The following is a 24,379-nucleotide window of genomic DNA, read 5'->3' as shown; positions in this document are numbered from 1 at the left end:
TCCATATTCCACAAAAGTGGTCTTTGCTTTCTTCTCATTTACCTAACGCTTTTCCAGTCATTTCTGATCTAAATGAAAAACATATTGTACAAGAGGAATACTAGTTTTGGCAAACTTTAACAATTCCTTACTGCTAAACTTGTAAGCATGTAATCAAGTATACTATAGCCAACTGCTCCCAGAGATAGTAATGGTAGTACTATCTTGATGGCTGCCTTTTATCCTAGACTACACATACTGGATCAATCAGAGAGTTAATTTTCACCAAAAATGTACAAAAAACCTAGGACTTAAATTCATGTTTATTGCTGCACTGAAACCCTTGGTTCTGCAGGTAATGTGGCAATGAAATTGGTGCCATTTTCAGGTAAAGGCAGAGACACAATTGGAAAACAGTACACATGTTTACTCAGGAGTAAGTCCTATTGTGTTCAGTGGCACTAATTCCCTCAATCTGAATCCATGTATTTAGGGACTTGGAATTACATAATCCACATGTGTTGATTTTAATTGAACATATTCCCACAGTGACTATTTTGAAAAGAACAATTTTATATTACAAGTTTACAGACTTACAATGTCTGTGAATACTCCAGGCCTCATCAGATTGATCATCTTTGCCACCTGGAAAACATCAACTGCATTTTCATTCTCCAGCTGCTGGGATAGAGTGGTAAGGGCACATAATGTTCCAGCTGCCACTGCTCCATACCTGCAAATGCACAGAACCACTGTATTTAGATACTCATAGGTGAACCATGGAGATCTCCTGTCAAGCCGTAATGAAACTTTTATGTTTCTGTGTCAGCTTTAGTTTTCTTGGATTTGCACTTTATATTCCTTGCCAGACAGATGTACCTGTATTTGGGATTAGTTTGCTGTTATATTAATGAATAAAATTCGTGATGATGAGGCTGAGCGCACAGAAGAAAAATGTTCATTTTCAGCTACATTTCCTCAGAATACATTAAAAGTGGAACATATATTATGTATTAAAGCATAAAAATAAAAATCAGTGAATATAACAAATAATACAAAAAGCAATCTACAAAAGAAATGACTCAGCACTGTTAGAAACAGGCTGGGTTTTCTTGGTCTCATGAAATGTCGAAATCAATAACTGTCCTAATTTTGTAAAGCAATTCTGAATACTGCAAGAGCAGCAAAAGCACTCAAAAATAGGTAAACGTTAGAACTATCCAGAGCTAAATATAGCTAAAAGCACCTGTGTTTTACTTTCTGCTTAAGCAAGTCAAATGTGGTGAAGTAAATATGCATATAGCCCTTTGTACAAACATTGAAGGAAAGTCCCATCTGTGTAGAGTAATAATGCATGTGTATGGTACTCCCACTACCCATAAGCAAGGGGAACAAAAATAAATTAAAGATTGTTGGAAACAGCCCTCCCACTAGTTGATCACTGCTTTGGGCCATCTTGACTGTTTCTTCAAGATATCCTAAATAATTCAAAATAGCTGTGGTGCTATAGGATATTGCCAAAATCCAACCATATCTCTCCGCCTCTACTGCCAAGATCCTGGTCCATGCCCTAGTGATCTCACGACTTGATTACTGTAACGTCCTCCTGGCTGGGCTTCCTCTTTCTCACCTCCGTCCTTTAATCTCTGTCCAGGATTCAGCTGCACGCACCATCACTTCCACCCACCGCTCTGACCACATCTCTCCTGTGTTGGCATCCCTTCACTGGCTCCCTCTCCCTTTCCGCATTCAGTATAAGCTCCTGCTGTCGACATTCAAAGCCCTCCATGGACTGGCCCCTCCTTACTTATCAGACCTTCTTTCTCCTCACCTTCCCACCAGGGCCCTCCGTTCTGGTAGTCAAGGGTTCCTGTCTCAGCCCAGGATTTCCTCTGCCCCAGCCCGGATTCGCCCCTTTTCACTTGCTGTCCCTCACTCCTGGAACCTTCTTCCTCCACAAGCAAGAGCCATCACTTCTTTAACCAGCTTCAAAACGGAGTTGAAAACCATCCTGTTCCAAGAAGCCTTCCCAGGCATCGCATAATTGTCGCTTACTATCTGATGTTCTGTTGTTGACTGTTTATCGATCCATTTCCTGTATTGCTATGTACTGTATATGTATTATCCTACTTGTGAGTATGTATTTTCCCTGGATAATGATTAACCTTCCATTTTGAAGCCAAGCCCTCCCTTCAGTCCATCTGCCTTGGTCCAGGCCTCGGAGGTTGAGAGGAACTGCTGGACCTCTTACCCTTTCCCGCCACCACTCCCTTCTCCTTCTGTGTCATGTCTTTTTAGATTGTAAGCCTGAGGGCAGGGAACCGTCTAACTAAAAAGATTGCATGTACAGCGCTGTGTAAATTTACAGCGCTTCATAAATAAAGGTTAATAATAATAATAATAATAATAATAATAATAATAATAATAATAATAATAATACCCCACTGTGGTTTGTACACTGAAGCCTTGAGGGATCAGGGCAGAGGAGACAGTACCAATGGGTAGGGCCACAGCTTAGCGGCAGGCTGCATACTTTCCCCAGGTTAATATATCAAATTGAAGGATTTCAGGTGGAAAAGCTAAGAGAGGCCTCTATCTGAGATCTTGAAAAGTTGCTGCCATTTAGTATAGAGGGACCAATGATTTGAATCAGTATGGTAATCAAATCTAAGATCCTGGATACATAAGTATGCAAGGGAAAGAGGAAGAATCAGAGCTTCGTTAGTGGATGGAACAAGAGAAGGTAAAACATGGTGTATCACACTGAACATCAAAGAAGGTACACCATCAACTATGCATCAAAAGGTATTTTATGATTATGGAAATGCTCATTTCCTTGTTGGCAGGAAGAGACGATACTCCATAGGTTATGGATGCTTAATTTCCACAATCTTATGGCTGAAACTTCAGTGTGCAATGTGGGATTTGTTCAACTAGTCTTTGTGCCGTTAACACAATTTACAGCACTGTCATTGTTGTAAACATCTTATAAAGCCCCATGAGGAACATTTGGTTCTCTAATGTTATGGAAACTGGAGTCAAATCTCTGCACTGGCTATGTTTGCTAGGGTGCAAACAATATATATATTGCCAGTGAGATAAGATTAAAATCAGGGATAGGCAATCTTCAGTCTGAAAAATAATGACATACTACTACATTTGAACCTCACCCCTGGCCAGACTGGCTGGGACAGATGAGAATTAGAGTTCAACAAACTCTTGAGGGTGATAAACTCCCCACACAGGTTTAAGATTATGTTTAATTCTCCTACACCACTAACGTCTGAAACAAACTGCAGAAATAATCCAGTTTGAGACTCCTTAACTGTCCTGGTTCAATGCTAGAGAATCCTAGGAATAGTATCTTATTGTGGCACTAGAGCTCTCGGACAGAGAAGGATGAATGTCTCACAAAACCATGGTTCCCAGAATTCCCTAGCACTGAACCAGGGCAGTTAAGGCAGTTTCAAACTGGATTATGTCTGCAATGTGTTTTGGACCTTAGAGGAGTTTCAGCTACCTATAATGAATATCATATCTTGTGAGATATAGAAAATAAATAACTGCATTATTTAAAAGCAACATCTTTATATAAGTAGGCAACACTCCTAGTAGACAATCCTGTGTGGAATTCACTGTGCTCTTTCTAATGCAGTCTATGAATATAATTTGATGGATATAACATACTCATCATGAACAATGGTGGGGCCATCTCTTGTTAAGGCCTCTTCCTTGATTACATTGATAAGTTCAAAGGTACTGCTTATTGGAGCATCTGGGTTTGGCCATTTAGGGCACTGAAAATGGCGGACTTCCAGCACGTAGTCATCCTGAAATGAAAGTCAGTCCAGGTGTTAACTTTTATTGGTATGCCTAGAAAGCACCCTCTAACTCTCAAATATTAAACCTGCAATAGCCTCAGAAATAAAAAAACAACAGTTGACCCATCCTCTGATTATTACTGATGATGAATATGTTGTCCCATACAAGGAAGAACCCCCCTCTATAAGGAAGTGAGGTCACCTTATTTCTGTATTAAGGGAACTACTGTATCTATTGACTACATCTATCTATTCCCTTCTAAGGGAAGGGAAGGACACACATTTAGAAAGAGGACAGACTAAAATCATGTTGGTGGCATATGCAGGCATATCCTCTTGTTATGTCTGCATATATGCTTTTTAGCAATAGCATTTACCATTTACATTTCTACATCACTTATCAGTGAACTCAGCACTCTCTAAGTGGTTTACAATGTGTAAGCCAATTGCCCCCAACAAGCTGGGTATTCATTTTACCAACCTACAAAAGGATGGAAGGCTGAATCAACCTTGGAGCCCTGGGATCGAACTCATAACTTTGTGGCTGCAGTACTCGCATTTAACCATTGTGCCACCAGGGCTCCTTTTAGGTCATTGTGCAAAGAGGCATTTACAACTACACCTTCTCCATCATACAACTGACTTTTTCCATGCTGGAGATCACCTCCTTGGCCATTTAGAGTAGAGGAGGAGGCCAGCAGACAGTATCTGGCAGCAATTCAGGAGAAGAGAGAAGACATCACACTCCTGGACTGCAGTGAAAACATATGAGCATGCTGGAGATCTGGGGGAATGGTGTCTGCTCTTCTCTCAGCTCTGGAACTGCAGCTGGATGCTGCCCAGGTGGTTTTTTGTTCTTTCCTGGCCACTCAACTGGCTGTGCCAGTGTGCTTTGGGCCAGAGAGGAAAGAGGGAAGAAGAATGATGGCAGAGCATTACGTTCCACCAGGGTGATGAAATGATGTCAGTCTGACTTCATGCAAACGAATGCCTTTAGTTCATATAGGGGAAGACAATGAATGCCCTGTCAGCCTTAGCATGAAGAAAATGTATTGCTGACAGTGGCTTCATATCGTTAGAAAAGGAGATCCTTGGCAGTACATTGATCAACTGAGGAGAATCTACTTCTGCTGTTTACAGCTTGCAAATTGATTAATGCTGGCTGCTAGTGGAATAATTAATCTCCCCAAATGTGAAGAACTCACCCCATGGGTGATGTAATAATTCAATTTCAATCCATTTTAACAATTCAGTTTTGTTAAATGCACCTCATGCCCAGACTTAACATTTAAATATGATACAGATCAATATACTGTTAACCTATCAAAGGATCGATGATGATGCAAGCTCTTAGAGGATGGAGTTGAGACCAATTTTTATGTTGCAACTGAAACAAAAACTAAACAACAGAAGCAAAAGTGTCACTAATCCAATCCTAGGTAGCCTTCCTTTCACCTATCCAGATATCCACATATGCCATATACACATGAATTTTCAAAATTTTCTGCTTCCATAATACACAGTACTGTATATCAGTTGGATAAATACTTCTTGTCTAAAAGCTGAGGCTGTTTTTACCACAGCCAGTCCCATGTTTTGTCTTGTTCTACTAAAACACAGGCACAACCTTTGTTTAGTCTCCAGGCTGCTCTCTAGACTTGCAGTGTGCGCACCAGTATGGGAATGATGGATGAACAAAAGGGAGAATAAGGGGCAAACGGCTTGCTACCATGCCTGCTTATAAGTAGATCTTCTTTCAGAAAGGTGACATGCTAACGAATGGTACTTGCAGTGTCTCTTTTCTACCTTTAATTCTCTTTTAAAGCTCCCCTCCGCCTCTCTAGCCTTCATTCTCTGCTGATGATTTTGCAACATTTTTAATACTAAAATTCAAACTACAGTATCCATTCTGATTTTGCTGCTTCTGAACCTTCATTACCAATATATTGAATGTCTGTTTCTTTTATGTCTTCTACTTTCCCCCATCTTTTTAGATGAACTACCCATAATATTTAAAATTTCAAACCCTTCTTCCTGCTCTCTTGATCCTATTCCTTCTCACTTCTTAATTAATGTTGTTCCTGCCACTCTCCCTTCTCTTCTCCATATTATTAATCTATCCCTTTCTATTGGTCTATTTCCTCCTTAATTTAAATATCCTACTGTTTCTACAATTCTTAAGAAGCCTTGGGCCATCTCCTGTTTCTAATTACCACCCGGCCTTTTCTCTCGAAAGTTTTGGAATGTGCTGTTTATGTATGTTTCCTCAACTTTCTTTCTTGTATTTTTGTAATGGATCCTTTTCAATCTGAAATTCGCCGTTTACACTCTACAGAGGCAGCTCTTAGGAAAATCACAGATGACCTTCAGCCAAGTCAAAAGGCCAATATTCAGTCCTTATTCTCTTTAATCTGTCTGCAGTCTTTGACACATTTGATCATGAGCTTTTCTGGATTCATTTCAAGACCAAAGATTTACTGATTCAGTCCTCAGCCAGTTCACATCTCTCAGGTTGGTCATTTAATGTGTTAACTGGAGGTCATGTCTTCTTTCCCTCTTTCAATTGGGGTTCCACAGGGTTCTGTTTTGGGTCCTTTGTTGTTTTCTCTTTATACACTATTTTTTAAGTAATCTTGGTTCATATGGTGTTATCATTTTTATGCTGATGATACTCAGTTGTATTTCTCCACTCCAGAACTCTTCTGACATGGAACATCATATTTCAGCATGTCTTTCAACTATTTGAGCATGGATATTTCACTGTCATCTAAAACTTAACACGGCAAAGACAGAACTATTTATTTCCCCTCTAAATCCTTCTGTACATTTTCCATCACTGTTCATAATGTTCCCACTTATCCTGTGAAAGAACTATGGAATCTTGGCTTTATTTTTGACTCTTTGTCTTTTGTTCCTCACACTGAGGCTGTAGCAAAGTCATGACACTTTTTTCTTTATAACTTTGCCAAAATCAGATCCTTTCTCCTTCTTCTGCTAAGATCTTAGTTCATATCTTGCGCATTTCCCACTTTGGTTATTGTAATCTTCTTTTGGTTGATCATCTACTACCTCACTTTAGTGCTCTGGTTTCCAGTCAACATTTCTGCTGCTAAGATTATCATTTTGGCCCATCATTTTGATCATGTTGCCTCACTTTTACTATCTCTTCATTGATTAACCATTTCTTCTAGGATTTAGTACAAGTTCCTTGTTTTAAAGTTCAAAGCCCTATACAACCTAGCTCCTCCTATCTTTCAGCCCTTATTTCTTTTTACCAGACTGCTTGATATCTGCATTCTAAGACCTCTATTGCCTTCTTACCCAACCAAGGGTTTCCTCTTTGGCTGGGCTCAATCCTTTTTCACTCGTGGCTCCATACTCTTGGAATTTCCTCTTTTAACCTTTGTGGGATGCTCCTTCCCTTGTTATTTCTAAATGCAGATTAAAAACTTTCTTGCTTTCCAAAGCTTTTGAAATTTTAGTTTAATAATATTTTATAATCTTGTATATTTTGATCATATTATTTTGCAGTTTGTCAGTCTGCCTTATATTATATTGTACGTTTTATATTTGGATACAGCTAAATTGTCCTACAACTGTATTGTATAGTTTTATATTTTATTATTCCTTCCTTCCTTCCTTCCCTCCTTCCTTCCTTTCTTCCTCTCTCTCTGTGTATACACATATACAGGTTGAATATCCTTTATCTAAAAATCTGCAATCCAAAATGCCCTAAGATCAGAAACTTTTTGAGTGCTGACATGATGCTTCAAAGTGGCTTGGTGCACCTGCTCATTCATTCACAACGCAGAAGCAGGAGTTTACTGGGCTCCTTGGAGATCTGTGCTGCATTTTCTTTTTCAATGAAGGTGGAGAGAGATGTGAGGAGATGAGATGAGAGATGCAGTTGGAGAGAGATGGAAGGATCTGAGAAATACCAGGAAGCATGGATTTGTAGCAAGCACTGTGCTTGGATTTCTGCCATTTCACAGATCCTTGCAAATACAGTATTTGCTACACTACTTGTATTCCAAAATCCAAAAAGAATCTGGAATACTTTTAGCTCAAGCATTCTTCTGAAATACTTCTGGTCCCAAGTATGACTCAGGATGCTCAGCCTGTATTTTAGATTGTCCTACTGTTTTTGGTTGTTTTACCTGTAAAACGCCATGTACACTGAAGACACTAAATAAATGATAACAACAGCAACAAAATGTGGATTTAAAGCCCTCTGCACTGCGCTCATGTGCAGCTCCTGAGACACATCCAGGGAACTGCTGGTATAGATTTTCCCTTGGTTTCTAAAGGTAGAAACTCCCTTTGCAAAAGGGAGAAATATCAGCCCCTTGGTGTGATTCCTGCTCTACAAGCAACTTCACTTTTGGATCAGATCAAAACTGAAAAGTTATTGTCTTCTATGGAAAGAGCAAAATGAAAACTAAAAAAAAAAAAAAAACAATCTACATTTGACGAGAAAGAAAGAGTGTAGCTGATAACAAGTCCATCTTGACCAAATGGAGACATAAAACCAATCCCCTGAAAACTATTCTTTTCAAGTGTTCATTGACAGCAGCGTTTTGAATGTCACAGATGCAGGTTCATCTCTGGAGAATGTTTTATATACCTGAGTAGCCTCAAGGATAAAGTCATGGATGATGATCTGCTCCTCATTAGAGAGGCACAGCCTGTCTTTGCTGATAAGGGTCACAGTAAATGCCTCGCAATTCATGGATTCTTCCCGACTCGGCCAGTACACAAACTCATCCTCTGCCTGAAGATAAATGAATCACAGAGAAGACATGCGGTTTTCATCATAATTCTTTACCTTTTCACATGGGAAAAAATTCCAACTTGCTTTAATACCCAGGCTCAAAAATTGATTTACTACAAAATATTTCTGCCAACAATATGGCTATTGCAGAAATAATCTGAAATTTCTAACAGAGCAAATTTGATACTGAATAGGGAAATGCACATTTTAGAACATTTATACAAATATATTTACATGGGCATAGCTAGCGCAGAAATATAATCATGTTGTATGTATGATGTCTTATGATTTAGAACAAGCATGTTCATAAAGTCATAATGAATATTGGATATTAACTAGTTATTTATAGATGTTGCCTTTTTTCCAGCTTTATTTCAACACCACAAATCTGTAAAAGTTATTTTACACACACACTCACACACACACACACACACACACACACTTATAAATTTAATAAAATAAATTTGAATTAAAGATGCATATTAAAATTGTTAAATATTCAGTTTATAAAATCAAAGTCGTTTTTTAAATGTAGCAATTTTCCCTACTGTGATCCAGAGGACCTGAGTCTGATATTAAAATTATTTGTTGTTGTGTGCCTTCATCGAGTCTGACTTATGGCGACCCTAAAGTTACTCTAAGGTAACCCTATCATGGGGTTTTCTTGGCAAAATTTGTTCAGAGGGGATTGACTTTTGCCCTCCTCTAAGGCTGAAAGAGTGTGACCTTCCCAAGGTCACCCAGTGGGTTTCCATGGTGGAGTGGGGATTCAAACCCTCATCTCCATAATCATAGTCCAATACTCAAACTACTATGCCATGCTGACTCATGTAAAATTATACCAATAAAGAAACCTACAAAGGCCAGCACAATCTCGCTCAGCTGCTGGGATTCAGACTGGACTCTGATTTGGGAAAGCCTGACCTTGCTCAGGTACCTGTCAGGATCCAGACTAAAACAGAACCTATGAACTAAAAGTTATGAAATTCTTAGGAAACAATTGCGACATGAGATGGCTGGCATCCTGTTAGGGACATAAACACATGTAAGTTGTTCTTGTCTCCTTAACTCTTTTTTTTTTTTGTGAGGGGGGACATTGTGAAAATTGGTGTTGCTCTCTTCCCTCCACAGTGCTTAAAGCTCCTACCTACAGACTAACTGCATAGTCTCTGAAGCCCCTTCCTCCCTGTGCAGCCATTCCATACCTTGTGGCATGGGGTAGGATCAGAGAAGTGTCTGGCTATGTCATCGTAACCAGACATAAAATTGCATCAGCCCCAAAACCATCAGAGGACTTGGATGGATCTCAGGCATTTCATGCATGTCTAAAGGAACACAGCCAGGTGCTTCTTTGATCCTGTCTGTTTCCACAGAGTGGGGGCTTCAGAGGCTGTACAGTAAGGGGGTGCTATATGGCTCATCCTACTGTAGGTCCTCTTGTGGAAGTACTATGCTTCAGTGAGCCATGCTGAATTGCAGCCTGTGAGTGGCTCATACTTGAAGAGAAAGAAGGCTGGGCCAGGCTGCTGGTGGATTAGGACTTCTCTCTTGCTCAAATAGGACATAAAAAAGAAGATAAGCCAAGAAGTATCATTGTGAGAGGAATAAGAAGATTCCAGCTTCTACTACATTTCTGTTATGACCCACAAACCTACTAGACATTCTGAAAAAATATGCAGATGATCCTTGGCATTTCTCTGCCCCTTGGACTAGGGAAACGGGAATAAATCAGTAAATGCCAGACACCACATTATATGTATCTGCCTTTGAAAAACAAAACAATCAATTCAAATGATGTCAGTATGATGATGTTATTGAGCATTTGCAGTTATTTTATAGAAATAACAATATGCTCTGCAGGAGAGCAGTATGGGAACAAACACTGCATGAGAAATTGGATGGTCTCCTGGCCTCACAATCTTAGAACTCAAGGGGATCACCCACTAAAGTGGAATGGTGGCAGATTCAGAGAAGCAAAGAGGAACTACTAATTCACACAGGGCATGGATAAACTGGAATAACCTCAAGGAATAGTAATGCCCACCAATCTGGCTGATTTTAAAAGGGAATTGGACAAATTCATGGGAGATCACTGGTTGCTGGTTAATTGTCATTCTCCTTGCCCTCCACTGTTGCTGTATGCCTTCAAGTCATTTCAAACTTATGGCCACCTTAAGGCAAATTATCATAGGGCTTTCTTGGCAGGTTTCTTCAGAGGGGGCTTGCCATTCTCTGGGGCTGAAAGAGTATTATCTGCTTCAAGGTCACCCAGAGGGTTTCCATAGCCCAGTTGGAATTCGAACCCTGTGTCCTAGTTCAACACCCAAACCATTACACCATGCTTAGCCCTCTTCTCTCCATTACCAGGGGCAACATGCTTCTGTATACCAGTTGCTAAGGAGCATTACTGGGAGGCTATTCTTGCACTCATTCCCTGTTTCTCATAGCCAACCTTTTAGCCACTGAAAAGAATTCTAAATAAAATAGGCCTCTGGTCTGTTCCAGCATGGCTTTTATTATGTTCCTATGTTTTGTCGAGTACCTTTTTATAGAGATGTACTACAGAAGAAATCCAAAATTTACATATTCGGTTGTTTAGGATAATATGGGCAGCCAGATATTGTCTCCCAATGTCATTTGAGAGATTCTTTTTTCCATTTAATTTTTTAAAATTTAATTCAATACAGGGATGAAAATACAGAAAACGAAATTGACAAATGCATTTCTTCATTACAAAATTCATATTGTACTATACATTCCTTATTGTATTATATATTAACTTATATTATATTATTTTTGTAATATTACTAAGTTTCTTAAGTCTTCCCCCTCATATACTTTCTTTTATTTAATTTTCTAAATTAAAATTATACAAAATCTATCTTTTCATCTTTTTATCTTTTGTCATCTTATCTTGTTTTTCCACAATTTTGACACTGCCTCCCATTTATCTACATATTGTTGAGTTGCTCTTTTATTTTGGTACACTGACAAATTATCCAGTATGGCATCATTCAATTTTATAATCCACTCATCTATTGATGGTACTGTATTTGATTTCCAATGTTTTGCATAAATCATATGAACAGCAGTTACCATATTGAGTCGTATACTTATTTCATCCTGTACAAGATTATCTGCTATTATATCTGTTATATTTAGCAAAAAAGAAAAGAAAAGTTCTGGTCTCAGTGGGATATTTTTCTTTAATACTTCTTTAACTTTTTTATGAATTGTCATTTGAAAGGTTCTGATTGGCAGCTGGTATCATTTGGGGTGACAAATCTCAAAATAGTAAAGACATTTACAGTTTCCCTTTCATCTAGAAAAAAAAACCCTCAGTGGATTAATTTTGCCTTTGCACAAAACTAGGACATTTCTGTAGTGATGCTTGTGGAAGATTTGGCAGGTTTGCTCCCTCCTGCAGCTCCTCTCACTCTCTCCCAAACTTCTTCGGTCATTTGTAGATTATGGAGTTCTTAACTGAGACATCAACTACACTTTCCTTTGAAACACAGCCAGGAAATGTAGCTACACGCCCCAGTTCTTGCTCCCTGCTGTGCTACATCATTAATATACAGCGTGTGGAATTAAAGAACTTACTAAGCTCTGGTTGTCTGGAAGCATGACAATGATCTGTGCATTGTGATCCCAGATCATTCTCCAGAAATCTTTAGTTGTGTGTGGCAGGGGATGCTGTGTTATGATGAACTCGTTGCTCCGGTAGTAGCCCTTTGAAAGCAGAGATCACAATTTGTATTCAGTGGATAGAGTATTTTGAGAACATTACACTTCATGGATAAAAACAGACAAAACTAGTTATTAGATTGCTGAATGTTTAAAGCTCCCTGCTGGGTTAATTGACTCTAACAAAAATAATAGTTAACATGTAAAAAAAAATGCTCCACAAACATATACCATTTAACTGAATGGTTTTGCACCAGGAATAGCAACCTACTGAGCACCAAGGGCTATAATGGAAACAGATACGATGAGTGGCAGCTAACATTTGTTTACACTAATTAAAAATAATGAGGCCCAGGGCATTCCTATTGGATGTGTTGCATTCCTTCTGTGAAGCCACAGAGTCCATTTCTGGTGCAGTAAGTGTTGTACTTAGAATGTCTATGAAGATTTCTACAGTAGGACGAGATAGCAAAAAATGCACCATAGGCAATGATTATTTATATATAGATATATACACACACACACACACACACATAATTATTGCCTATGGTGCATTTTTTGCTATCTCGTCCAACTGCATCACCAGTTTAACCAGGGTATTATGGATCATAGTAAAAAACATAGGGACTACAAGGGCCATTAGTCCAATACCTTCAGTTTCAGGAATGAAAAGGTGTAGCATCCCTCACAGATGGCCATCTAACCTTTGTTTAAGCAACACCAACAGAGAAGAGACCACCATCCTCTGAGGGATTTCACTGCAAAACAGTTCTTACTGTCAGGAAGGTCTTCCTAATGTTGAGTTGGTAATTCCTTTCTTGCAAATTGAATCTATAGGTTAAACATGTAGGACATGACTCATCCCCAGAGTTTGGAATCATCAAGTTAGAAACAGACATCAAAGTCCAACCTCCTATCACTGCAAGCATCTGCCATTAAGCACACCTGGGGGGGGGGGGGGGGGAGCATCTATTCAAGGAGTAGGGAAAGTGTGGCTGTGGGCATACAGCCCCCAGGGCCATTTCCCTGTTTCCATCACCCCCCCCCAACTGTTTGATCTAGAACATCCCCAAATGCACTCTGGGGAGTGTCGCAGGCATTTCTACCATGGTTGCAGCCTCCCTGGTTCCTCAGGGATCAAAAACAATTTTTGTAAGCGTTAAAAAAATTCTTTTTTAGTCTCCAAATCCTCTAATATGTCCATTAAAGGATGTGGGTGCATTTCCACCACCACAATTTGTGGGCTGCCTCTGACAATTTGTAGAGGCCTTTTTTGAAATCCCAAAATGCTGAGAATGCCCCCATAACTCTTAGAGGTATTTGGGGATAATATTTTATTCATTTATTTATTGCAGATTCATCTGCAGCCCTCCAAGGGTCTAATGTGCCCCCTAGCCTTACACAGCTGCCCACCCCTGATCTAACCTTTTATAAAAGGACCCCACCCCCCAAGCAAAGGAAAGCCCAAGCCACTTTTTTGACTCTAGTTCCCTTGCTAGCACAGCCATTGCTGAGTGGGAGATGGTGGAAATTATAATAAAACCTGTGAGTTTTCCAGGCTCTGAGTGTGACTCATGCATCACTCACAGATATGTGCTTAAATTAGCCTTTTAATTGGGCTGCAGCCTTTGGTACAAGCACTGTAGCATGCTGGCTATTATCTCAAATGGGAAATATTCTGAGGACCTTTGGTTCAATGGGGTTCCCTCCGCCTAAGATCTGACAGGGGAATGAGGGGAATTTTTTTACCGAGCTCTATGTAAAATGCATCTTCTAAGATGTGCATAAAGATGGGGATTTGCTATGTGCTCAATATTTTAAGGTATAAAAATGGAAATTCATTTCTAAGCCAAATTAATGATGGTTAATATTGCTTTACATGGTGCTTTTCTTTGAAAGAGAATCACTGTATTGGAACACAAGGCAAAATTTCTGTAATCATCTCTAGAGACTGAAACAGTTATTTTCCAACGGTTTACTCACAATGAAATGTTGATTTTCTTACCATGATATAAGAGGCATTAATGTAATCAGTTCCCTTCATTCCAGGTAATGGCGCTAGTCCCACCCTTGCTCGCTCGGCTGCAGCATGCGGGAAAAAGGTATCAGAACTGACAGTCACAGCATTAATACCATAACATAATAACCAATTTACCCCGGATGAGTCAACAGGGGATGAAATGATCTTTAAAAAAACAGGTGTGTGGAAGAGGGGAGGAAACATTCACACGAGGACAAAAATGCAGGAGTACAATAATAATATTTATTTATATCCCGCCTCTCCCTTCCGGGATCTAAGCGGGTAACAACAGTCCAATAAAACAGATAAACAGACAATAATAAAATTTCCCTAATCCCCTTAACCTTCCCTCCTTCTGCTAAAATTACACATAAATATCAAGATACAATACAATATCCCCAGTACAGTGTACTTAGTTACAGATTGTGTAACTAAGGATCGACACAGGTCGAATTATTCCAAGAGACCATCAGGAGAGGCGGTGAAAGGGTGAATGGATCAATTTGGTTAATTCAGTTGGAGGTTAGTCTAATACCCTTTGCCATCCCTTGAATGAAAAACAAAAATTACCAGATGTTACAGTTATAGGCCAAACTCTAGAAAAAGGCTCTCCACCATGAAGTTCACCAGGACACTAGGTTAGAAGAGACTGTAGTAATTCCAAAACCAACCAACCCTCAGACCAAACCAATCAACCAAAAAACGCAGGCCTAGACCTGCTCGCATATCTTGCATGTAGTACCCATAGGCTACACTGCCTATTAATGAATTTACTTGAGGAGTGATTAGGGATTGGCTTTGGACTCCTCCAGGGATATCTGTGGGCTGTCTAAAGTGAGAATTATGTATTACCTGCATGTGAAAATCTGGGAAAACTACAGGAGAAAGGCAAGGCAAGTGGAGAATTCACCACCTCTTCACTGCTGCTTTTTCTCCTCTTCACACTGTCCCCCTTGGCTACTGCTTTCTCTAGTACTGAGGACAGGAAGGTGGCCCTTCAGATGTTTTTGGAACCATACTTGCATCAGCCTTAGCCAGGTGATGATGGAGAAGCAGTCTAATAATGTAGTCACACATTTCCAATTCCTTTTCTAACAGAAGAAACCATTTGGATTTTCTTACAAGCACTGGTATTGTTCTATCTTAAGAGAAGACAATTTCTAGAAAATATTTTCTAAAAGGAAAAGCTGAATTGATGTGTTTGTTGAAGGTGATTAAATCGTTACTTTAAAATTCCTTCATTGTTATATAAAATTCTCATTGGAATATCCACAAACTCTAAAAATTCTCATTTGCATGTGTTTACAGGGATGCATTAGTTGGTATACAATGTGGGACCTACAATTCAGATTTATATTTAAAGAGAGCTTCAACCCAATGACACGTTAACAGTCCAATCCAGGGCATGCATCACTACATCCAAATATAATTTAGAATTCAGCACAAGGAATATATGCAAAGTAAAAGTCGGATTAGAAGATGTGATCTTACATGGCACTACTGATGAGTTCCTGTTCTTTTCCTTGTTGCAGTCCTTCTGAGCACTGAAGCACTCCACATATTTTGCATTGCACTGCATAACCAGCTAAGAAATTTAAATAAAGCAGAAGCAAGCTTGATTAATTCTTTTGTCATTCTTTAAAACAGGCATACAAAAACACACAGATATGCATACACAGACTTTTTATTTTGGAGTGTGTGTGTGTGGGAGACACCTTGTATCCCTGGAAGACCAAAATGTATAGCTAGATTTTCTAAAATCATTGAAAATGGCAAAAAAAGACTGAATTTTCTGCATAAAGAAAGGTGCTTTTCAAGTAAGTATAGGTCTCATTTATATCATGCAGAGTAAATGAAATTTGTTTCCAACCAGGTTTGACAGTGTCTATTTAACCACCTCTGAAGATATATTCCAAAACCCTAAAGGCATCTGAAGGTCAGAAGAGGTCTCAGTAAACAAAAAGCCTTCCCTTTTCTTTTATCAAACATCACAAGTAGGCAATGCTTGAAGAATTTTTCTCTCTTTATTGCTGCTTTGAATCTGAACACTACAGGTGAGATCTCTTATTTGGAGGACAGTCTGGTTTGTTTGCCAAGGTTGCTTTGTGATATACTTCCCAGGTGAGAACTGAGCTTGCCGTGATCATTTTGCAAAAAACGAACCTGTACTGTTGCTTGCATTCACCATAACTAGGACGCCACAGTCAAAACAAACGCAATGAATGTAGTATCCACACTGCAGAAATAATTCAGTCTCACACACTTTAACTGCCATGGCTCAATGGTATGAAATTCTGGGAATTGCAGTTTGTTGTGGCACCAGAGCTCTCTGACAGAGAAGGCTAAATGTCTTACAGAAAATTCCTAGAATTCCATAGCATTGAGCCATTGCAGTTAAAGTGGTGGGAAACTGGATTATTTCTGCAGGGTGAAGGTTGATCACTTGCATGTTGAACCTTTGCCTTTGGCTGGTTATGGCAAGGCATATGCACACTGGATGAGTAGAAAATAAAAAGGGTAAACCCTTCCTTGGGGGAGGGTGTAGCTCTTAACAAGTTTCAAGGAGGCAGGTGTGAGATCCTAATAATAATAATAATAATAAATTATTTATATACCGCTTTTCTGCAGATAAAAGCGGCGTACCTTAAAAAACCATAAAAACATTGCATTATTAAATAATAAAATCCCCATAATACAACCGTGGCACTCACAAAACATTTTAAACACAATGTTCACATCAGGGGTACGGTAGTTTAGGACTCTATGCAACCGAGTAGGGCAGCTTCGTTCTTCGGGGGGAGGGGGGAAGGCTTGCCAAAAAAAGAAACGTTTTAAGGCCTCTTTTTGAATGTTTCTAGGGGGATAAGGGATATCAGCCGCGTTCCTCGGGTAGACATTCCACATCCGCGGGGCCACCACTGAAAAGGCCATGGGATTTGTGGCAACCTATTTGGGAGCGTGGACTTACCAGTAAGTTCTTCCCATATGTTCTGAGTGTGCGGGGCAGATCATCATGGGGAGATGGGGCGTCCCTCAAGTAAACTCGGGCCTCTAAGCATATAAGTCTTTATAGGTAGTAACCAACACCTTTGTATTGCGCTCGGAATGGGTATGTAAGAAGGTCTTCAGTAGATGACTCGCAATACTGGAAGTCAAGCTAATTTCACTATGGGGGAAAACATACTGACAAGAAGCTGCCTCTTCTAAAGACGGATTGGGACTGTGGCAAACATATGCCGTGGCCCCTATCTGCCTTCAACATGGCTGAAAAAGGAGTGGATAAGATCTGCTCCTTTTTTTGGCTTGGGAAAAGCCAGCTTTCCCAGGTGTGTCATGGCCCCATGGTGGCTTCATGATGCTCTGGCAGCAGGCGGCATGTAAACACTGCACTGCTGGAGCATCATGAAGCCACCCACATCTGGGCAGCCAAACAGCTTCAAAAGAGTTTCCTGGAGTCATTGCACCATGCGGTGTCTAAACGCCGTGTGCTGATGACACTCGGAAGCGGGCTCATTTCGCCCATCTGTTCAGGCTGTAAGATATCCATGGCTATCTGCAAGAAGAACCAGGTAGTGAAACATAGAAGCAGTCTAAATTAAAGTCTGTCAATGAACCAGGCTGGCAAAATATATTAGAAGCGTCTACTGAATAGACAAGCTGGACAAAATTAATTCTACCTGTGATATCTGCTATTCAGAAATACTCTCCCCACCGAGGAAAAAAACAATAAACGTACAGGAATTTTCACACTGAAGGCTTCAGACAAGAAGCCATCCACACTGTGGAATCATGGTTGCATTCTTGCACCAATTTATTTAAATCAAATTTATCTGAGGGCAGGTTTACATTACATTAATTAAAAAAATCATTAAAGCATAACATTAGTAGTAATAACAAAGCAACAAATAGCATGGCTACTCAAAATCTGAAGTTGTTGTTCCATATGAGGCTAGCAATTGCTAACAGAGAATGCTTCTTGCCTCTCTCACAAAATTACAGTCCCTGTTCTATAAGATGGTAGCCATAATATCCAAGCCACTTAAAAGACAGTCTGGGTTTATTATGGGGACTGAAGCTAAAACACTGGAGTTTACTGCACAGGGCTTGGAGAAAGGGAACGGAGTGGAATGGAAGGGAATGGGAAAGGAACAGAATGGGGAAAAATGCATGTTATCGCATGGGAGAATGCTGCTGGTGCCGCTGGGGCTCCCCAATCCGTTCCTCATCTGCCCCACAGCAGCCAATTTTGAAGAACTGTTCAGAATCATTCTTCAAAATCGGCTACTGTGGAACGGATGTGGAGCAGATTGGGGACTCCCAGTGGCATTCTCCCATGCGATAACATGTGTTTTCCTCCCGTTCTGTTCCTCTCCATTCTTGTTCTCCAAGCCCCATGTGATAAACTTAATTGTTATCTTCACTGATTTTTTTTAATGTGGATCACTTTGTGTGGAAAAAGCAGTGAGGTTGGAGAGTAAGAACGGAACTTACCTTGAACTGTTTCTCTAGCCGAGTCTTGCCTCCAATTGCCGGTATGAGGATGCTATTTACATAGCTGTGTAGCTGGTTGGCAGAAACTTCAGTCTCTTTCCCAAGAATGGCTTCCAGCAAGGCATCATGAATAAAAACATACTGTTCCTACAATGACAGGAATAAACAAGGTGTGAACAAAACCCAAGCTCACTGTGTGGAATACAGGGGCTTTAGGAACAAGCTTTGTTTTTGAAACAACATAATTAGGTATAACACCATGAAGACAACTCATCAGACCCTTTCCTGACATTTTGTTTTATTTGACATGTTTCTGTCTCTTTGTAACCTGCTTTTTCTCTGCTGCTTTCACTTTTCTGAATGCTTAGAATTCTCTTTCCTTTCCTATTTACATTTTATTACTCTCTTTTCTAAGAATATTTCCCTCTCTCTTTTTTTTACTAATTTTTTTTGCTGTTTAAAAAAAGTGGTGGCAATGGCAGTGCTGATAATTTCCATCAGTTTTTTAAAAAAATTACTAATCACCTTACTGAAAGCACTGTGTATTACAAATTATGCATTACTTGGCATATAACATTTCCCATGTATCTTTTCATTATTTAACACTGTGATTTATTTGGGGGGGGGAGTAGGAGGGGCTCAGCTTGTCTTTTAAAACTTCTCTGTGAAACATTTGGTTTATTTTGAATGCTGCACAAATGATTAAATAACCATAAACAACTAATGCATTTCCCCCCAAATGTTATCAAAAGATAAAAGAAAGGTCGTATGTGACCAATTTAATTTTTGGAAGGGAGGTCACAACCTGGTAACAGTTATGCACCTCTTCCCCCGCAAATGTACTTAACACAATTTTCAAGGAAATGGGAAAGGATATTGAAGGGCTAGACACCCTGAATCCTATCCAAAGATCCCTTAGAGTCCATTCTCAACAGATTAAGAACTCCTGTTTGAGTGTAAGCTGCACTTGGCGAAGTCTTCAATATGTAACAAGATTTAATTGGTGAATAACTATGTAATGCAATAACGATGAATATGTTTCTGTATTTTTACCTCTGTCTGGACGAGGTAGTTGCGCTGTGTCCTGATGTGTTTCAAGAAACCCAGGACATTCACTGTGCTTTTGTCTTTTATCTGTTGCAGCATACTGTCTATAACAATGTAGGTACCAGTCCTGCCAACACCAGCACTGACATACAGAGAAAAGATGAAACAGAAAGGCTAGTTAATACTTACAAAAGATTGCAATGATTAAATGTTAATGTTGACCCAAGTTTGTTGTTGTTTTATACTGACAAAGAAGCAACATTCCACGTGGCACAAGCATTATCGCATGACCTAAGTAATCCAGCATGCAGCAAGACAGGAGCGACTTTCTGTTTCCTGTCCATGTGATGTCATAGTACTTCCACTTTCCTTCGAGAGGGAAACAATCATAAAAGCATGCCTTTTGCCAAATAGATTTTCCCAGTGCTACAAGACACACTTTTATGGCCATCTCCCTTGGGAAAAGTACGGAAGTGCTTCGAGGGTATGCAGAGAGGAAAGCAGAAAGCCAACTCTCTCTTGCTGCATGTTGGCTTACTTTTGTCATTTGATTAGGCTCTTTGTGATCTGAAAATGTTACAGCTGGGAGACTGTCCTGAATAGTATGGGCAGTAATATAGGGATATGAGTGAAGGAAGATTCACTCACATAAGAAGCTTCCACCTAATCTCTCTCTCTCTCTCTCTGTGTGTGTGTGTGTGTGTGTGTGTGTGTGAGAGAGAGAGAGAGAGAGAGAGAGAGAGAGAGAGAGAGAGAATCCCAAAATGATTCAGGATGATTTTTCTGACCCTCTATATAGCAGTTTCAGGGGAATCTGAAGGCTGATAGAGGAAGGAGACAGGGAAGTTAGCTTCCTGCAAAACCTTTCCAGATTTTCTGTACAGTATGATGGGAAGCTTTCAGTTTGACTCCTGGAATGTTAAGCAGGCTGACTGAATGATTTGCAGATTGACTGAATGAGGAATGGCTTTTAGTTAAATCAGAAACAAAATTCTAGAGTTATGACTATGTGCCAAAGCTTTGAAGTGTCTGGATTGCACTCAAAATATGCAGTGCATTTCTTGTGTACTGTATGGACTGGTGTAATCTTTCTTTTTTGTTCTTTCTTTTTTGATGTATCAAATATATCCATGTTCTGTCCTAGTGAACCATTCATATTCAAGGAGAAATACAGAGCCTTTCCAAGGTTAATGTAGATAGAACGATTAGCATGGGCTCAACTGGTGGTGTTCATTTTCTGGTTTGTAAAAAACAAGATGACGTGACAATGCTAACATCTAAGAATTCAGGAATTACATGTAGGGCAAGCTACCTTTTCCTGTGACCTTATAATCAGAACATAAGAAGAACTCCAGTGCATGCAAATATTATTCATTTACCATATTTGCTTTGCTTGACCAGAGAAGCATTTATTTGCATTGAAAATACATTTTGCCCCCAAAAGTAATGCCAGAGTGGTTTAATTAAATAACATAAAAACAATACAGTATGTCAAAATAACAATGTATTACAAGTCTGAGAAATTAAAATGTGTTCATTTTCCATTTGGTGAATTCTTCTGCTGGAAAAAAAATTGTGGGAGTACTGAGGTTGCTGTGATGCTGAAAGCAGGGGTACCAACCACTTCAGCCACATCGATGACAGTAAAAAAAATTAGAACATGCAATTCTATAGTTGCTAGACTTGGAAGGAGAGAAGGAATGAAGGTGTCATGGCAGCTACACCAGTTGTTTAATTGAGTGATGAAAAGGGAGGCATACTAAGGTATGGCACTTGTGGATTATTTTCCACATGTCGTCCCCCAGATGAAACTGATCACATCCAGACGTACCTGCAGTGCACGATCACTGGGCCCATGTCAGCAGTTCTTGCTGCAGAGGATCTTCTCACAAATGTCAGCACGGGCAGTGCATATTCAGGCACACCCATGTCAGGCCACTGTGTGTAGTGGTACTGAATGACTGTCCTTTCATTCTGACGTCCTTTAGGGTTCCCCTTTTGATCCAGAGTGCATAATAGACATTTAAGAAGGGGAAAAAAAACATTAGTTGGGCACTAGATCATATAGTGTTTGTGCAAGTGACAAACTTTAGCCAATACCTATCTTCTTTTTCACTTGCTGGAAAAATAAAATAGTATATATGTCCCCCACGTACAGCAACTAATTTAGAAGGGAAAGACTTTGTCATGTCAGCCTTTTTTGGTTGCAAAGTCTGTCTTCTGTATTGGGTAGTACCATGAGATGATGCATCACTGATACTCTTTCAGAAGGTAGATGCAAGGGACCCAGCCAAGGTTATTAACAGAGCAATCTGCTGACCTAGGAATCATTTACTCTCTTGGTAATGAACTTCCCTTTCATCATCCCTAGCCATTGACCATGCTGGCTGAGGCTGGTGGGACTTGAAACAACTGGAGGTGGAGCATCTTGGTGAAAAGAGACTGAGATATTTTTCATTAGCATCCAACATTTCTTTAGTATCCAACAAAACTCATCAAGAACACACATATAGATCCAATCCCTGAAACTTTGTTTGACCTGTTTGTCTGAGACTGCATCCGCAATGCAAAAATAATCCAGTTTGGCATCACTTTAACTGCCATAGCTCAATGCTATGGAATTCTGGGAACTGCAGTTTGTTGTGGCACCAGAGCTTTCTGACAGAGAAGGCTAAATCTTTCACTAAACTGCAGTTCCCAGAACTGGATAGCATTGAACCATGGCAGTTAAAGTGGTGTCAAACTGGATTATTCCTGCAGTGTAGATGTAACTGAATTTGCACTCTGATTTACAACACTTTACTATGCTAAGCTCCATGTCATAGAGCAAATGTGCAGAGATAGAGGGTGCTGATGAACAGAGCTATACAATCAATCAATTAATCCATTTATTTATACCCCTTTTTCTCCAGTTATTTGCTCTCTTCCTAGAATAGGAGGATCTGCACCGAGGATCTTGCCCTATTCTTTGAAGTTCCTAGTTTTCCTAACTTCATAAACTTCTAAAAGGGTACAGTTTCATCCTCCAAATACTTAAGACATCTGTACTATATACCAGTTAAGTCCAAAGCTGATATTTTCTCAAAGAGCTATTGAATAGCTACATAATTTGCCAACTGTGCACATCCCAGCTATGCCTTTTTAAATGCAAGTCATGCTATAATGATGTTCCTTACCTTTTTCATTTTTGCATTCCTGATTGTGAAACGTCGGACTGTGTAGCAAGCATGTACTTTTGTGCTCTTCAGTGTGACAATGATGTGGCCATATTCTTCACTATTTTCTGTTGGCCAGTATTGGTCACATTTTCTCTGAGGAAAGTAAAGATAGCACAGAATTAGTATTGCTTTCTGAAACATACAACAACAGGATTAAGAAACATTAGGGGTCTGCATACAGAAGTATCTCAGATTAGTGGATAAATGTAAGGCCTCCTTGCTTCTCCAGGTTCTAGCCCTTTGAAACTTTTCACAGCTTCTCTCTTTTCTCAAGGAAGATGCCATGGAAGGAGGTTTCGTTTGCTGATAGTTTTTGCTAAAATGCCAGGGAAGAGGAACAAAGCTAGTGAACTCATCTCTCCCCCCCCCCCCCTTTCTGCATGTAAAACCCATGAAGAATGCCTATATAGGGCTTGCATTTACTACTGAAATGGGGAGGAATGGTTTTGACAGTAACAAAAGTGCAATTATTGCAGTTTACGTTATAGTTCTCATTATAGTTAAAGGACTAAATTCTATCCCTTCACAGATCTGAGGAAAGACCATTCATTCATAGGGAGAAGTGGAGAAAAATGGTTGCTGAAAAGTTGTATTGCTCTTACTCTTCCTTTTTCCACAAGGTTTGTAATCATGATGATAATTCCAGTGTTTTGCTCCCAAATCATTCTCCAGAAATCTTCAAATGTCGACTTTAAAGGTCCCTGGGTGGCAATGTAGGCTTTTGCTTTGTTGTAACCCTTCAAAGAAAACCATGATGCAAAGCAAGATGAAAGTATCTGCATGGCAGTCATATTAATAATGTATACATATCGCAGAGATAGATGCCCTTCCTGCTGAATGTTTGAGGAGTTTGCAGAGTTAGTAAACAAACAAAATCTCTACAAGATGGCTTCTGTTCCATCTGTAGGACAGTTATTTCTCAAAGGAGACAAGAAAGCAAAAAAGGAAAACAAAAGAAAAGCAGAACCTACATCAACATAATTGGCATTAATGTAGTCACTGTGCTTCGAGTCTTTTCCTGGTAAAGGTCTTAGCTTCACTCTACTGTGATCATCTGCAGGAAGCAAACAGAAACATAAAACAACACAAGAAAAATATTAGGGAGTCATAGTTCTGGTTGTGGATTCCTTGAAGTGGAATTCGTTATCTACCGAATTAATAAACCAACACCCCTTCCCTTTTATCTGCCCCACATTAGGAAAGAGTCCAGAAAATATGCACGAGTGACATCACTTGTTGTCCAGAAAACAGTGGTACTAATTCTCAGCAAGTGATCAAGAAGTAGTGACATTTTTTTCTTGGAACACGTGAAAATGTGACAGACCCATTAGCAAATGTAGAAGGC

At 39.6% G+C, this 24,379-nt stretch overlaps 1 protein-coding gene across 8 annotated transcripts in view; it reads right to left on the bottom strand.

Annotated features, from left to right (window-relative positions):
* Positions 1–24,379, bottom strand: part of PTPRG (protein tyrosine phosphatase receptor type G) — a 745,385-nt gene that overhangs the window by 7,204 nt on the left and 713,802 nt on the right. For all 8 annotated transcript variants that reach the window (XM_042447272.1, XM_042447274.1, XM_042447270.1 and 5 more), the window contains 12 exons: positions 24,006–24,088; positions 23,637–23,771; positions 22,993–23,127; positions 21,648–21,811; positions 19,823–19,958; positions 18,770–18,916; positions 15,770–15,863; positions 14,264–14,340; positions 12,175–12,303; positions 8,425–8,571; positions 3,667–3,809; positions 577–712 (listed from right to left, as the gene is read on the bottom strand). In XM_042447272.1, coding sequence (XP_042303206.1) covers positions 577–712; positions 3,667–3,809; positions 8,425–8,571; positions 12,175–12,303; positions 14,264–14,340; positions 15,770–15,863; positions 18,770–18,916; positions 19,823–19,958; positions 21,648–21,811; positions 22,993–23,127; positions 23,637–23,771; positions 24,006–24,088 — 1,526 coding nt within the window. The remainder of the gene's footprint in view (positions 1–576; positions 713–3,666; positions 3,810–8,424; positions 8,572–12,174; positions 12,304–14,263; positions 14,341–15,769; positions 15,864–18,769; positions 18,917–19,822; positions 19,959–21,647; positions 21,812–22,992; positions 23,128–23,636; positions 23,772–24,005; positions 24,089–24,379) is intronic.

The sequence above is a fragment of the Sceloporus undulatus genome, chromosome 2, assembly GCF_019175285.1.
Source record: "Sceloporus undulatus isolate JIND9_A2432 ecotype Alabama chromosome 2, SceUnd_v1.1, whole genome shotgun sequence".
NCBI classification, from domain to species: Eukaryota; Metazoa; Chordata; class Lepidosauria; order Squamata; family Phrynosomatidae; genus Sceloporus; species Sceloporus undulatus.
Note: the sequence above shows the minus strand (reverse complement) of the source record. Positions and strands in the feature narration are given on the sequence as shown.